This window comes from Barbus barbus (assembly GCF_936440315.1).
Source record: "Barbus barbus genome assembly, chromosome: 22".
NCBI classification, from domain to species: Eukaryota; Metazoa; Chordata; class Actinopteri; order Cypriniformes; family Cyprinidae; genus Barbus; species Barbus barbus.
In genome coordinates this window covers 26,524,477-26,538,939 of record NC_136750.1, presented here as the reverse complement: position 1 = coordinate 26,538,939, position 14,463 = coordinate 26,524,477, and the positions used below count along the sequence as shown (strand labels likewise).

Here is a 14,463-nt window from a genome sequence, read left to right as displayed (position 1 = left end):
TGTGTGTGTGTGTGTGTGTGTGTATGGCCATATAGCTGTTATAAGTGTTTGTGTTAAATATATCTTCTATGGTCTTTCTTCCACACTCAAAATCTAGTTGGATTAGCACATAAATATACTGTATAGTTTTAAACACAAACATAAGTGTTCTTTTATTCAAAACAATATAAATATAATTCTATTTTGAATTTGTTTAAATATTAATAATAGCCATGTTTAATAATATAAATATAATTAAGTAAAAGGATTTACATGTCTGGGTTCACTGGCAGGTCACTCATTGTTTTACTCGTACTGAATATTCCTTGTTTTTTTCTGCTTTGAAATTAAGTTTGCTGACAGGAAATTGACTAGCAAATTCTCCCTCTCTCTCGCTCTACAAAGCACCAGATTAACAAAGATTTGACTCTTTTCTTAATCCTTCAACACTCAGACAGACGCGACAGCAAGATTGACTTAGATCTGCAATCGTGTGCAGACAAATACACATAAATCACGAACTTAGAAGCTGCAAAAACATGCCATGCCTAACTGATGCTCTTTTTGAGTGTTATCTAAAATAAATCTTCTTTCATATAAATGTTTAATTGCATCCTCAGATTATGTTACATTTTAAGGTTTTTTTTTTTTTTTTTACAGCATCAGGGAATTACTTCACAGCACACTATTAAAGGAATAGTGTACCCCCCCCCCCCCCCCCCCCCCCTCGATATTTTTTTTTTTTTTAGAAAATCTGACTCCTAACTGGAAGAGAGTTGGAGAAATGTAGCATTACATCACTCGCTCACCAATGGATCCTCTCACGTGAATGGGTGCCGTCAGAATTCACAGACTTCACAAGTCATTAATTGATGGACTGAGGCCGTGTGGATTATTGTGATTATTGGTGAGCAAGTGATGTAATGTTTTGCTGAAGAACATTTTTGGGTGAACTATTCCTTTAAAAAGTGAAAGATTTGTCCCATCTAAACAGCAACTGTGGAATTATTAAAAGTAATTGTTTGTTCTTTTGGAATGATATATTCAATATATGCTAAATATTCAAGATATATGCAAAAATGTTAGTCACAAACCCATTTTACTTCCATAACGTGATCCATTTCCAAAACACTGTCAATGAAAAAAGTGGCTATTCCATTCTACAATAATAAATAAAACATGATAATGAGGTTTTCAATTTTTTTTTATTTTTTTATTTGATTTCTGTTTACAGAAACAAACCCTGCTGTGCACATACTGTAGTGGCTGTTTAGAATATACAAATGTTACTCTATTTTTTTGTTTGCATTAATATTTTTACAAAAAACATCCTGAAACTATCAATCCATTTATGTATTACTCTGCTACGTAACACATGGAAATTCAATTTTTAAACTAGATGTGCACTGGCCAAATGTGGATCCTATACCTCAATGGTTACATGTTGACTTCAGCACAGAGTGGCTTCATTGCCTTATCTAGGCCATTGTAAATGAATGTGGCAGAATCTCTATTCTCAGGTGAGAATCTCATCTTCTCTGTCAGAGATGAAAGGGAGTTTTAGCTTAATTTGAATTGCAAATAAGTGCCATCCTACTTCACTGGCAGCTTAAGTTATTTATGAAAGCTCTTTTTATACTAGTTGTCAGCAGGCATGTTCCTGTTGAGTGGAAAATAACTGTTCTGTGATCATTTAAGTAGTGCATGTATTTTAACTGGTTAGGAGTATAATTCAAGGGGCTTTGATAAACTTTTTTCCATTTTTACACTGCCGAATTGTACTTTTGAAACGTGTAGCTTAAAGTTAAACAATTCTGGGCTGTTAAGTGAATATTGTTTAACATACAGGATGAAAATTATTATGCATCATTAGCATTCAGCATACAATTATGGGAAATAGATTTGTTAGTTTTGCAATATTATCTCACATCCAAGCCTTTGGGCAGAAATGATAAATCTGATTACCTAGAGATGCATGTTTTGATGCATCATTCATATTTACCACAAACAATATGAGACGTTTATTAACGGACTGGAGTCATATGGATTACTTGTGGATTATTGCGATGTTTTTATCAGCTGTTTGGACTCTCATTCTGACGGCACCCATTCACTGCAAAGGATCCATTGGTGAGCAAGTGATGGAATACTAAATTTCTCTAAATCTGTTCTGATGAAGAAATAAACCCATCTACATCTTGGATGGCCTGAGAGTGAGTAAATGTTCAGCAAATAAAATTTTTTTGGGTGAACTTTATTACTGAGGGTCCAGTTTTAATATTATTTCTGCAACTTTAAATGCATTTGTTTATGCATAATTAAAAAACTATATAAATGTATATTTGCATAGTATATGTGCAGTTTCTGTGCTGACTCACTTGTGACTCAACAGTCACGTGACATAATATTCACAAGTTTGATTGATCAACAGTTGAATGGTTCTGAAGTAGCACAGTTAAACTAAAATGTATTTAACATGCAAAGGATGCATCTTTCAAAACACAATATTTGTAAACATTTGCCAATGATCCAAGATTATCCCCACCTCCAAGCCTCTATAACATTATGGGCAATGATCAGAAATCTGATCTCTTAGAGCCGCATGATTTGTGGCATCATTCATGTTTGTATCACAAGCACTGTGAGATAACTTATGAAGTTTAATACTAAAGGTCAAGGGTTTATGAGCAATAATAATAGTGATGCTTGCCAAGTTTAAAGGTTATTAAAGCCATAGTGTGTGACAAACCTTGACAGTCAATGCATTACGTGATCAAGCGTTGAAAGTCAGATATTATTAGAATTCATATCCCTCCTTATACAGAGACCATGTAATCAGCTTCTGCGACACGCCTCAGCAGTTCAGTCTCCATACTGCTTATCAGGCGTTGGGTGGGACAGACCCCTCCAAGAGACCAGTGTTAAGTCTCAAATCCCTTGTTTCCAACAGCTGTGCGGACCCCATCTGCAATATTATGAATCCCACTATCAAGACTTAGCTTGTGAATATTACTTGGGTCATGTGGATGCTTCTTTGTAATCTTCCTAGAGCTGTGGTTCTCAATCCTAGCCCTGGCTGGAGTACTGTACATTTGAGATGCCTTCTAATCTAATCGGCTCATTAATAGAGGGTTCAAGACCCGAAATATGTATGTCCAGTAAGGGAGACACCCAAAACGTGCGGTGCTGGAGGGCCTCCTGGTACAGGATTGAGAAACACTGATTTCTTTACACAGTTTAAGACTGCTCTGTCCTGCCTTCAAATTTTGTGCAAAGTTGTAATACTGCACCAAAACCGTAGTACTGGTAGCTCTGACTTACCTCAGCCCTAGTAGTGCCTAAAGCAGTTTGAATGCAGCTGTATATATTTAATTTCTAATTTATAGTTTCATATTTTTAAGTATAATTTCATTATTTCTCATTTATATTTATAATTGAAGATTTAAGACGGTGTATATATTGTTTTAAAATATCTGCAATATAAACCATTTTTTAATTATGCTAATATATGATATATTTATATATTTCTGCTACTATAATTAGTTTGTTCATCACTGAAAGCCTGTGTAAATGCACATTTTCGTAGTGTATGTGTAGCTTCAGATGCAGCTTCTGTGCTGCCTCGCATCAGTAACCCAAATAAGGCAGAACAAAAGTATTCTGACGTAATTAATATTCAGGAGTGTTTAGTGTCTATCAGCCAATCAGTTGCACATACTGCGATTAGGTCATGGAATTAATTAATATTCATGAGGCGAGCCTTATCCCTGCTCAATGTCATAATGAGAACTGGCTCTTCAGAAGCGCGTCGCTCAGGAGTTTCTGCAGACGTCTCGGCGTATACAGTTTATTTTGGTGTTTTTTTTTTAGAGCTTTCAGATGGATTTTTTCCAGTTTATTCCAGGAAGGAGATGCTGCTTTATTCATGAAATCTTAATGTCGTTGAAAATGTAGATAACAAACAACCTCACGAGAGTAAAAGTGTTCAGTGAGAGTGGAAATGCATGAGGGTGAGTTCATGTTTCAATTATTAATGTTACTTCTTTGTTAATGAATGATAGGCTACTTTTGTCTTTGTAAATCTGATGCCAAACATGTTTTGAGAATAGCCTGTCAGTAAAGCACAGGTTTCACCATGGGACAGTGATGGAATCAGATTCATCATAATTGTTTTAATTGTCATAATAGCATGCCTCCCTCCATTTAACTTGCCCACAATCATTTGTCAATTATTATCAGCTTTATAAGTTTTCAGTTTCAACATCGATTTTCTTCACTATTAATCAAATTCAAATTTGTGGAAAAAGTAAAAAAATAACCTTCCATGTAATTTATGCCTTTTAAAAATTTATGCAACAATTGAATTTAAGATTTCAATTGTAGTGGGTTGACATTTTTACAGTGCATATTTACATGGTACTCCAAAAAAAAATAAAAAATAAAAATACCATAGCATTTTAATGGAACCATAGTATTTTTTAATCAAAGTATGTCTGAATTTTGCTTTCCGTACATCCACCTCATAACATCATTTAGAGTTCAGAATTATTTCTTGGCTTTTCACTTTTGTTTGATTGATCAGCCAGCCCAGAATGCCTTTAGTAAAGTTATATCAAACCAGGTGGAATGTCTGCTTTGAGTACAGCAGATCGCACATGTGGTGCTGAACAGACAGCTCCTCCACAAACCCTCACTCAAACCACATATCCTAGAATTGTATTCATGACATCATTCATCAAGTCTTAGTCTCTAAAGGCTTGAAGAGGCTGATGCAGTTGGTTCATTCCCATGTATTTTAGTGAGAAACGACATAAAAAAAAATACAAGCAAGTTTTAGAGTTCTGTTTTGTGGTTTCAGTTGATTTGTCTCACTCCCATCCTGTTTGATCAAATCGGTTTGATAAGCTAACTCTCAATACCTCATGTCATGAAAATCATATGTGATGCCCCTAAACACAACCCTGGCCAACACGTGCTGCATTATACCGGTGTTGTCAAGCCTCGTCAATAATGTCAACTCACTATTGAGCTTGAGCTCTGATTGAAAAATGTTCTGAGTTCAGATCTCAGGCTGATGTCATTTTCCTTTTTAATAAAACTTGTGAATTGGCAGCTCTGTATGTGTGGATCAGGAGTTGGGGAGCTTGTTAAATTTATTTTAGGCTTGATGAATGTGACCTGAACATCCACATCCCATTGTGAATGTCTTGTTTTCAAGGACAGACAAATAGCAGAATAAGCAAGTGTGAAGTAAAGCAATGTGGTGTTAGAGTAATAATAACAATAAATTGGTAAGGTGTTAAAATGTAATTGTTCATATTATAAAAACGGTGAAGCCATAGGTTGATTTACAATTGCCGGTATCTTTAACAGAACATAGAGCTACACTACAGCTCAAACGTTTGGGGTCAGTAAGAGATTGATTGATTTATTATTATATTTTGAAAGAAGTGAATACTTTTATTACGTAAATAAACACTTAATTGTTAACAATTATAATTTTAAGAAAAATAAATGTTTTTTTTAATTCCAAAAAACTTTTTCATCAAAGAATCCAGAAAAATATTATCACTATTTCCACAAAAATATTTATCAGAACAACTGAAAATAATCATAAATGTTTCTTGAGCAGCAAATCAGCATATTAGAATGATTTCTGAAGGATCATGTGACACTGAGTAATGATGCTGAAAATTCAGCTTTTGCATCACAGGAATAAATTACATTTAAAAAATATATTCAAAAAGAATATTTCTCTTACTGCATTATTGATCAAATAATTACAGGCTTGTAAACATAAGATACTTTTTTTTTACATTTTCGACATATCTGCTATCTGAGTTGTGTTTGATTTCTTCATAGTGTGTATCGCGTTAAGAAAAGTTCACTGGATGTCCAAGACGCCCAAGACTTTGTAAACGTGCCCCATTTTTGTTTTCTTGCAGCTTTGGTTCTGCTTATCCTGATAGAGGAGGGTTTCGCACTGGCACAGAAAACTCAAGGTTGGTTTGAAGTAGGAACTTTCATGCAAAGCGACATTTTTAATTTGGAGTGTGTGAGAGATTTAAACCGAAAAAGAAATTGAAATGAACATTTAATGAGTCTTTTCCATCTGTTTTGCTTTAACCATTACCTTTAATGTAGATCATCTCGTGTGTGTGTGTGTGCATCCTGTTAGCTTTGCCTCAGAATGTGGCTGTTGAGGATAAGAAACCCGCTCACTGTGGAACTTTGATCCAGACGGCAAATGGAGGATCATTCAGTTCTCCAAACTACCCCAACACTTACCCGCCAAACAAGGAGTGTGTGTACATCCTGGAGGGTATGAGTCTTACTTCCACAAGCTTCCACAGATACTTGTCTTATTTATTTCTTTGGTAAAATATGCATTGCATGACTATTCAAAAGTTTGGGGTCTTGCTGAGTTGATACTTTTATTCAGGAAGGGTGCATTAAATTGATCAAAAGTGACAGTAAAGATTTATTCAAGTTACAAAAGATTTCTGTTTCAAATAAATGCTGTTAATTTGAACTTTTTATTCACCAAAGAATCTTGGAAAATTGTAGCATTTAAAAATATTAAGCAGCACAGCTGTGTTCAACATCGATAATAAATAAGAAATGTTTCTTTGAGCTTCAAATCAGTATATTAGAATGATTTCTGAAGGATCATGTGAACCTGAAGCCTGGAGTAATGATGCGGAAAATGCAGCTGTCCATCACAGGAATAAATTAAAGTTGAAAATATATTCAAATGGAAAACTATTATTTAAAATTTGAATAATATTTCACAACTTTACTGTTTTTACTTTATTTTTGATCAAATAAATGCAGCCTTGATGAGCATAAGAGACTTTTACTTTCAAAAACATAAAAAAACATCCTACCGACCCCAAACTTTTGAACAATAGTGTATATTTCTCTGGCACAACAGTTATTCTTGTCGTAAACTTTGTTTCTCATCTACATTAGCTCATCCACGGAAGAGAATCCAGCTTGTCTTCAATGACATCTACTACATCGAGCCGTCCTTTGAGTGCCGCTTTGATAATATTGAAATCCGTGATGGGCCATTTGTTTTCTCTCCGTTGATTAATCGGTTCTGCGGAGCAGAGAGCCCAGGAATTGTTACCTCTTCTGGACGCTTCATGTGGATCAGGTTTGCCACCGATGAGGAGCTGGAAGGACTGGGCTTCAGGGTGGAGTATTCATATACTGCAGGTAAATGAATGTGGCAGTAGATCTTAGAATCTTTTACTCTGATGCCTTTTTTTCTCTTCCCTTTGTATTAGTTTTATTGCACTTCATTTTCTTTCTTGCATCCAGATCCTGACTTTCATCTACATGTTGGGGGACTCTTGAATCCCATTCCAGGTAAACAGAAAATACTTCTGTAGTATGGGGCGGGTGGTGGTTATTTCAGGGTGTTTGTCTACTTATTGCTTTGGATAAAGCTTCTGCACTGACTTCTTATGTAAATAGTATTTTTAAAGAATCATACATTTTATGGTTGGAAACTGCAAATTTATTCAAAACTTTTGTGCTCAAAAATTTAAAACTGTTAGTAGGTGATTTTTCACTTCATAAAATATATATTTAAATTTTTGTAATGGTCTATGGTAAATTTGTTTTAGATTTCTATTAACCTACTAACTAAACCTGACATGGAATGCCATGTAGACTTTAAAAAAATTTTTTCTAAATGTTTTGATACCTATTGGAATGATACTTCATACACACTGGTTTCCAGTTGCTATGGTTACTGCACCCAACAAATATAAATGTAAACTCCTGAATATTTCAGTGCCCTAGAATTTATTAGTATTACTTTTCCCAGCTGCTGTCTGCAGACTCTCAGGCCTCTTCTCAAGTAGTTGTAAGATATAAAGTTATAATATTTTAATGCTATGTTAAAGCTGCAGTCCGTAACTTTTTTTTTTTTTTTGGTTAAAAATTATCTGAAATCAATATTTGAGCAAGTACATAACCAGCCAGTGTTCAAAACTATCGCTTTACATTAGCCCGATTCACAACGGTTAGTTTATAATGTTTTCTAATTTGAGTGGTACGGGTAGGTTTTCGAGCATGGCTGCGTCATTACGTCACCTCTGTAAACAAAGAAGTTGTCCCGGCTAGTAGGCTATATCGCACGTGAGGATCCTGCAGGAGGATCGTTTAGCATTTTCTCACAGCAGCTAGAATAATTAAATGTATCATTTTGATGGCAGATTGTAATCCAGAAAGGATTATGTGTTTATGAAACACATGTGAATGAAATTATATTCCAGTTTTAAATGCTTCTGATTACCGATAGCCTGGGATTACACAAGATTTGTATTTTAAAGAAAACCAGTTCGATGGGAGCATAGTTTGCTTTTTGGGTTTATTATTATGAAATTCGAATGGCATGACAATTAGATTAGACTGTACAGAAATTGAAATCTACACGCTAATAGACATTGTCACGCAATGCTGATGTTGTTAACAATAATTTGAGAATAAAGTAATACTTTGCACGGTTTGATGTGATATGAGCTAACCGATCTTTAGATTTAATCACCATTGGTAGCGCGATTTATGGTAATGCTTTTTTCCTCAGTTGGGCAGACTTGCTACTCGTTCAGATGGCATTATATGGTGACATAAGCTAGAATCTGTGATTGCGAACTACAGTAAACATCCACACCGGTGCGGTGATTGACAGCTACACATTCACCTCTAAACATTAGATTCATCCGCGCTGAAGCCGTGCCGACTCACAACACCACGCAAGCAAGATAATTCCGCAAGCAGATGCAGTTCCAGGTTTTCAAACAGAGATGGCGACAAAGAGGCAAAACTTACGGACAGCAGCTTTAAAGCCTATATGCATAATGCATTGAAAATTTTAACGCACCTTATAATGCATTGTTCACATTTCAGTTCATTCATGGTTGCACTATGCATTTTAAATTAGGTTATAATTATTTCCTCTCGCCAGACTGTCAGTTTGAAATGTCTGGATCAGATGGTTTAATCAGATCTAGTCAAGTTGAGGAAGAAAACAAGGTGAAATCAGGGGAAGCACTGGATTGTATTTGGACCATACGAGCTCCACCGATGTCTAAGGTTAGTAATGCAGCCCTGATGAAACATCTGTTTCTCTCACAGATTTGTAACGGATCATGTACAGTCACTGACGTCGCGTCTTGGAATGAAGTTGTGTAAGATACAAGATAACATACAATCAGCTGGTCATTAAATAAACCCCTCTGTCAAAGTGCTCGATGAAAATGCACAGTAAGACTGGCCTTTGTGTTAAATATTTCAATTGAGAACATTTTAATTATTCTTCATTAGTCATTTTAATAATAGTTTTTTCCCCCCATTATTATCCATGCTTTTAGAGCTGCTTAGTTTTGGCAAGAATCATAATCATGATTATTTTGGTCAATATTGAGATCGCAATTAATAATTGTCTTTGGAACATCATGCATTTATTGAACTTTTTTAAAGAACTTGTCTTTTTAATAGTGCCATTACTTGAATACTTATAATTCAACTGAAAATACAAATCAAATAAAAATAAGATAATTAAAAGAAATAATATTATGCATGTACATGCATTTAAAAAAATATTAAATAATCAAACATAATAAATAAAAACACAAGCTGTAGATATATGGTAGTGATATAAACACATTTAAATAAATTATAAAAAATAAAATTATGGTTTCTTACCAAATAAATACATGGTCATTAAATGCTGAAATTATTTTTATGCAAGAGGAAAGTGAGTGTAGAGACATGAAAATGAGCAATTATGAAGTTCAGCGTCTTTTATATAAAATATTTTGCATCAGAATGCTGTGAATGATCAATCAGAATCAGGTTTGTCAGAGAATGAATCAGGTTTGTAGAATAAAACTTAATATATACCATTAAACGTACCTACAGTGGCATTAAGTGTCACTGTTTGTGTCTCTATCTCACACACAGATCTATCTCCGCTTTCTGGAGTATCAGTTGGAGAACTCAAATGAGTGTAAGAAGAACTTTGTTGCAATCTATGAAGGCAGTAATGCCATTGAAGACCTAAAGGCCAAGTTCTGCAGCACCGTTGCCAACGACATCACGCTTGACAATGCTGTGGGCGTGGTCCGAATGTGGGCCGACGAGACCAGCAAACTGAGCCGCTTCCGTATGCTCTTCACGGTCTTTGCTGAACGTAAGCTCTCATACCTTTTTACATTCTGCAATTTTATTCAAGTAATCATTCACCCAGAAATGGATGTCATTACTCATCCTCATGTTGTTCCAAACCCATATGCTGTTTGTCTGCTGAATGCAAAAGGAGATTTTTAAAAAATTTTACCTTTTTAGATTAAATTTACCTTGAGCTTCAGTCCTTTGTCTAGGAATATATTATAGCTATATAATATACTGTGTCAGATTACTGTGCTTCACTAGTTTTACATGGCAAACACAATTAGACTGACCAGTGGTGCTAGATTTCAAACATGTTGTGAGAGATCCATCATGTGGACAGTATTGGAATTGCATCATCCATGTAGCTTTCATCTCATTAAAAGCTCTGTTTTGCAGCTCCATGTTTGGCCAACACATTCTTCTGTCACAGCAACATGTGCATCAACAATACTCTGGTTTGCAATGGTGTTCAGAACTGTGTGTTTCCCTGGGACGAGAACAGCTGCAAAGGTATGGTGTGCTTTCACATGCTAGTTTTCCAGCCAGTGTCGCTAATGAAATGTAAAAGTTTTCTTGAGAATTTTAATGGATAGTTTAGCAAGCAAATATTTTTGTCCATAACTGTTTTGTCCCTCCTTCAGGGGTTTGACCTCAATGACCTTATGTTCACTAAATGAATATTGTAAATAAAGCATATAATATTTATGTATGCTGAATTATTATTTTGTGAAGGATTGGACATCATGGGTTAAAGGGTTATTGTGGAGAATGGAAACTCCATGAACCCTGGTTATGTAAAGCAGTAATAAATATAAATTTTTATTGGTCTTATTTAGGTGGAGAAATATTCATTTGTTTTCTTATTCGTGTTCTTCTGCTTTCTTTTGTCTTTATTGTCCTTGTCTCTCGCAGAAAAGAAGTCTAAAGGTTTCTTCCAACAGATGAGTAAAACTCATAGCACTGTGATTGGAGTGGCATCTGGTGTGGTCTTGCTGCTTCTCATCATATCTGTATTTATACAGATGAAGCAGCCGAGAAAAAAGGTGGCTATTTATATCAAAATCAGCATTTAGAATGAGAAAATAACAGCCTCATACAGGGCTCAGAAATACACATGAAGATTATATATTTTTTCCAGCCTTATAAATGTTCATTTTTTTCTATTCTTCAATTACAAATATACATAAGCCATTTGTAGGTTGATTTCCCTGAAAAAAGCAAACACTGTGGCACTATGAAAACACTACTAGTGCATTTGTCTATTTGAGCTTCCTGACAGAGCAGTATTGACTCAGCCATTGGTGTGACTTTGTGCTGTTTGTTTGACCAAAGGCAAGGGCAAGTTTTCGGAAAACCTTTATTTTTGCAGTTTAAAAATATTTCATTAGTTTGGAGAATGAAGTCAACACAATACAAGAGATAATTAAACTGAATATTATTTTTTTTTAAATAGGTGGACTTGCATTGATGAATCATTCAAAATTAGACCATGTTATTCCAAAGAAAAATATTTAAATAAATGATCTTTAATATAACTACAGTTTCTCTTTTTTCAGGTTTTTTATATTTTATAATTGTGTGTGTGTGTGTATATATATATAATTATTTATTTTTTTACCGTTTATGTACATATTTGTCTGCTGCAGGTCTTGAGCCGTAAGGGTTTGTTCAGCGCTTCAGAGATGCAGGAGGTGCTGGAGCCTCCTCAGTACGAGCTCTTCTCCATGAGGGAAGCGGAGCTGCCGGAGGATCTGTCAGAGGAGCTGGAGAGTCTGCAGAAACTCCGCCGCTCCTCCAGCATGTCCCGCTGCGTTCACGAGCATCACTGTGGCGCTCCGAGCAGCGCCTCTTCCATCGTCATGGCAAGCAGAGCGCATCATCTCTCGCACGACTCTGATGAGATGAGTACGGTTGTTGGGGCTAGAGGCTGGGGCAGCTTCCATGGACGCAGGAGCAGCTCCCACTCGCAGCCTTTCACACACGACCCGCGCGCTCATGCTTACAGCGCCCAGAGTCTGAGAGAGGCAGTGGAAGATGAGGAGCTGGGGCTGGAGGAACGGGTGATGGAGGAGATCGGCTACAATGATTTTATCACCCGTGGACGCAACGTTGTGATGGTACGTAATCATGCCAACCCTGTCCAACAGCGCTCCCTCTCTATGGACTTCTGACTGGAGCCGTAGTCAGCTGACACTTTATTTGTTGTGTAAAAATTCAATTATATAATGCATAGCTGTAAATGTTTGCCCACACCTTCTTTTATTATTTTACAATTTTATTTCAAAGTTCTCAGTACCTCCTTTGCCCTTCCTGTCCAGTATTTTTTTTTTATTGGTGTTATTCTCATTCCTAGACACCAGATTATTTAGGTCAGGACTGAAATTAGGTTTTTATCACACCTGCCTCCTACTGGCCATGATATGGTATTTTTTGCTAATTACATTTTTTTTTTTCCTTAGTCCACATTTTTTGCATATATTCATGACCAGCAGCTCATTTCTTTGTGTCACCATGAGCCGGCTAGCAACTAGAAGATTTTGTTACTAATACATTTAGTTGATTGTAAAGAATTTTCCACTTAAACTACCATGTAAAGGTTTGGAGAACAGTAAAAATGATAATATTCTGAAATATTATTACAGTTAAAAGAACAGTTTTCTATTTTAACATTTTATAATGTAATTTATTCCTGTGATCAAAACAGTTTTTTCAGCATAATTACTACAGTCTTCTTCAGAAATCATTCTAATATGCTGATTTGCTGCTCAAGAAACATTTATTATTCTCAATGTTGAAAATATTTTTGTGGAAACCAGATACATTTTTAATGATTCTTTAATCTTAACTTTAAAATAAGATTTATTTAAAATGTCTTTCCTGCTACTTTTGATCAGTTAAATTTAATTATAGTGTGTACATTGAGTTCTGGAGATAAAACCACTGAAAAATCATCAGAAATTGCTCAGAAGGCTTGTGAATGATTTCATTATTCATTAGTAGATAGTTTGTATGAAGAGATGGCAGGAAGGATTGTGGATTGTTTCTGTTTTTATTTGATTTTTCTTTCTTTGAACCAATCTATTCTGATGTAGGTTGGAGTGTGCTGTGGCATTTGATGTTGTGCTTGTGTTTTTAGAGGAGGCAGTGATGCTCACCGAGGTTTATTGAGGAGAGTAAGTCATTTCTAAAGTGTTGTTTATGACACAGCCTCATGGGGATTACCAAGAGCATTGTCACGTGAACGCCATTCTGTGAAAATAAACATCATGTTTTAACAAAAAAACCCTACTTTTGCTATTATTCTTTTGTTGGTCCAACAGCACTCCCTCATATGGACTTCTGAGTGGAGCGGAAGTCATATAATTAAATAATATAATGCATAGCTGTAAATGTTCACATTTCTTTTATTATTTTACTATTTTATTTCAACGGTTTTCTTGTTCTCAGTATCTCCTTTTTGCCACCGCTTGAATCAGGGTTATTATAGTAAATTAAAACCAAAACTAAAACCACAACCATTAAACCATTTTTTTTCACACTGAACCTTAACTCAAATAAAAAATAAAATACTTGCATTTATTTCATTTCGGCTAGTTGCCAAAGCAACATTTCTTATTTTTATTTAGTTCAAATTGTACTAAAATAACTAAAAAATTATTTTAAATAATCATATAGATATAAACTATAATAAAAAAATGACAAAAACGCAACAAAATTAATTATCTTTTTATCTACAATTATAATGAAAACATAACATTAAATAAATAAAAACTAATTCAAAATATCTTTTTATAAACTATAATAGTTGCTCAATTGTACTAAAACAACACTGCTCTGATTGGCCATTCACTGATTTTAAGGTACACAAAAAAAAGGGGAAAAAAAATAATTTATCATTAAAAAAAAAAATTATTCCCTTTTATTATGGTAATTTTTATATAACACAGCAATTTCTTACATTTGGTGGTTACAGGCTGATATAAGAGAGACAATAAACAAACAATATAACAAAGCAAAAAAAAGAGATCGAAGTCAAAACATTACAGCAACTATGATGCACCAGCACAATCTGCAGATTTGCCCATCAAATTAATAATGACTCCCACATGCTAAAAAAAAATGCTCTTTCTTTTCCTTAAAAGAAATCCTTTCCAAATGCACTATCTTTCCCATGATCCACATATCAAAACATTGACACTGCCTCAGACTTCCAATGTTGTCAAATCAGACGTTTTGCAAGTAACATGCTGAGGGCAACAGCTTGTACTTCATATTTGTCCAACCCCGTTTCTGGTG

The 14,463-nt window shown here is 35.0% G+C and overlaps 1 protein-coding gene across 1 annotated transcript; it reads left to right on the top strand.

Annotated features, from left to right (window-relative positions):
- Positions 1-3,758: 3,758 nt before the first annotated feature.
- On the top strand, positions 3,759-13,453 carry LOC306888336 (neuropilin and tolloid-like protein 2). The gene is made up of 10 exons (XM_079446553.1): positions 3,759-3,989; positions 5,925-5,981; positions 6,158-6,301; positions 6,952-7,200; positions 7,306-7,353; positions 8,960-9,087; positions 9,958-10,186; positions 10,564-10,677; positions 11,080-11,210; positions 11,814-13,453. The coding sequence occupies exons 1-10, from the start codon at positions 3,980-3,982 to the stop codon at positions 12,336-12,338; spliced, it is 1,635 nt and encodes a 544-aa protein (XP_079302679.1). The 5' UTR covers positions 3,759-3,979; the 3' UTR covers positions 12,339-13,453.
- Positions 13,454-14,463: the final 1,010 nt, after the last annotated feature.

Coding starts and splice junctions, on each gene's coding strand:
- LOC306888336 (XM_079446553.1), top strand. Junction 6,302..6,951: donor GTGTGTGTACATCCTGGAGG/GTATGAGTCTTA, acceptor CATCTACATTAG/CTCATCCACGGAAGAGAATC. Junction 9,088..9,957: donor GAGCTCCACCGATGTCTAAG/GTTAGTAATGCA, acceptor TCTCACACACAG/ATCTATCTCCGCTTTCTGGA.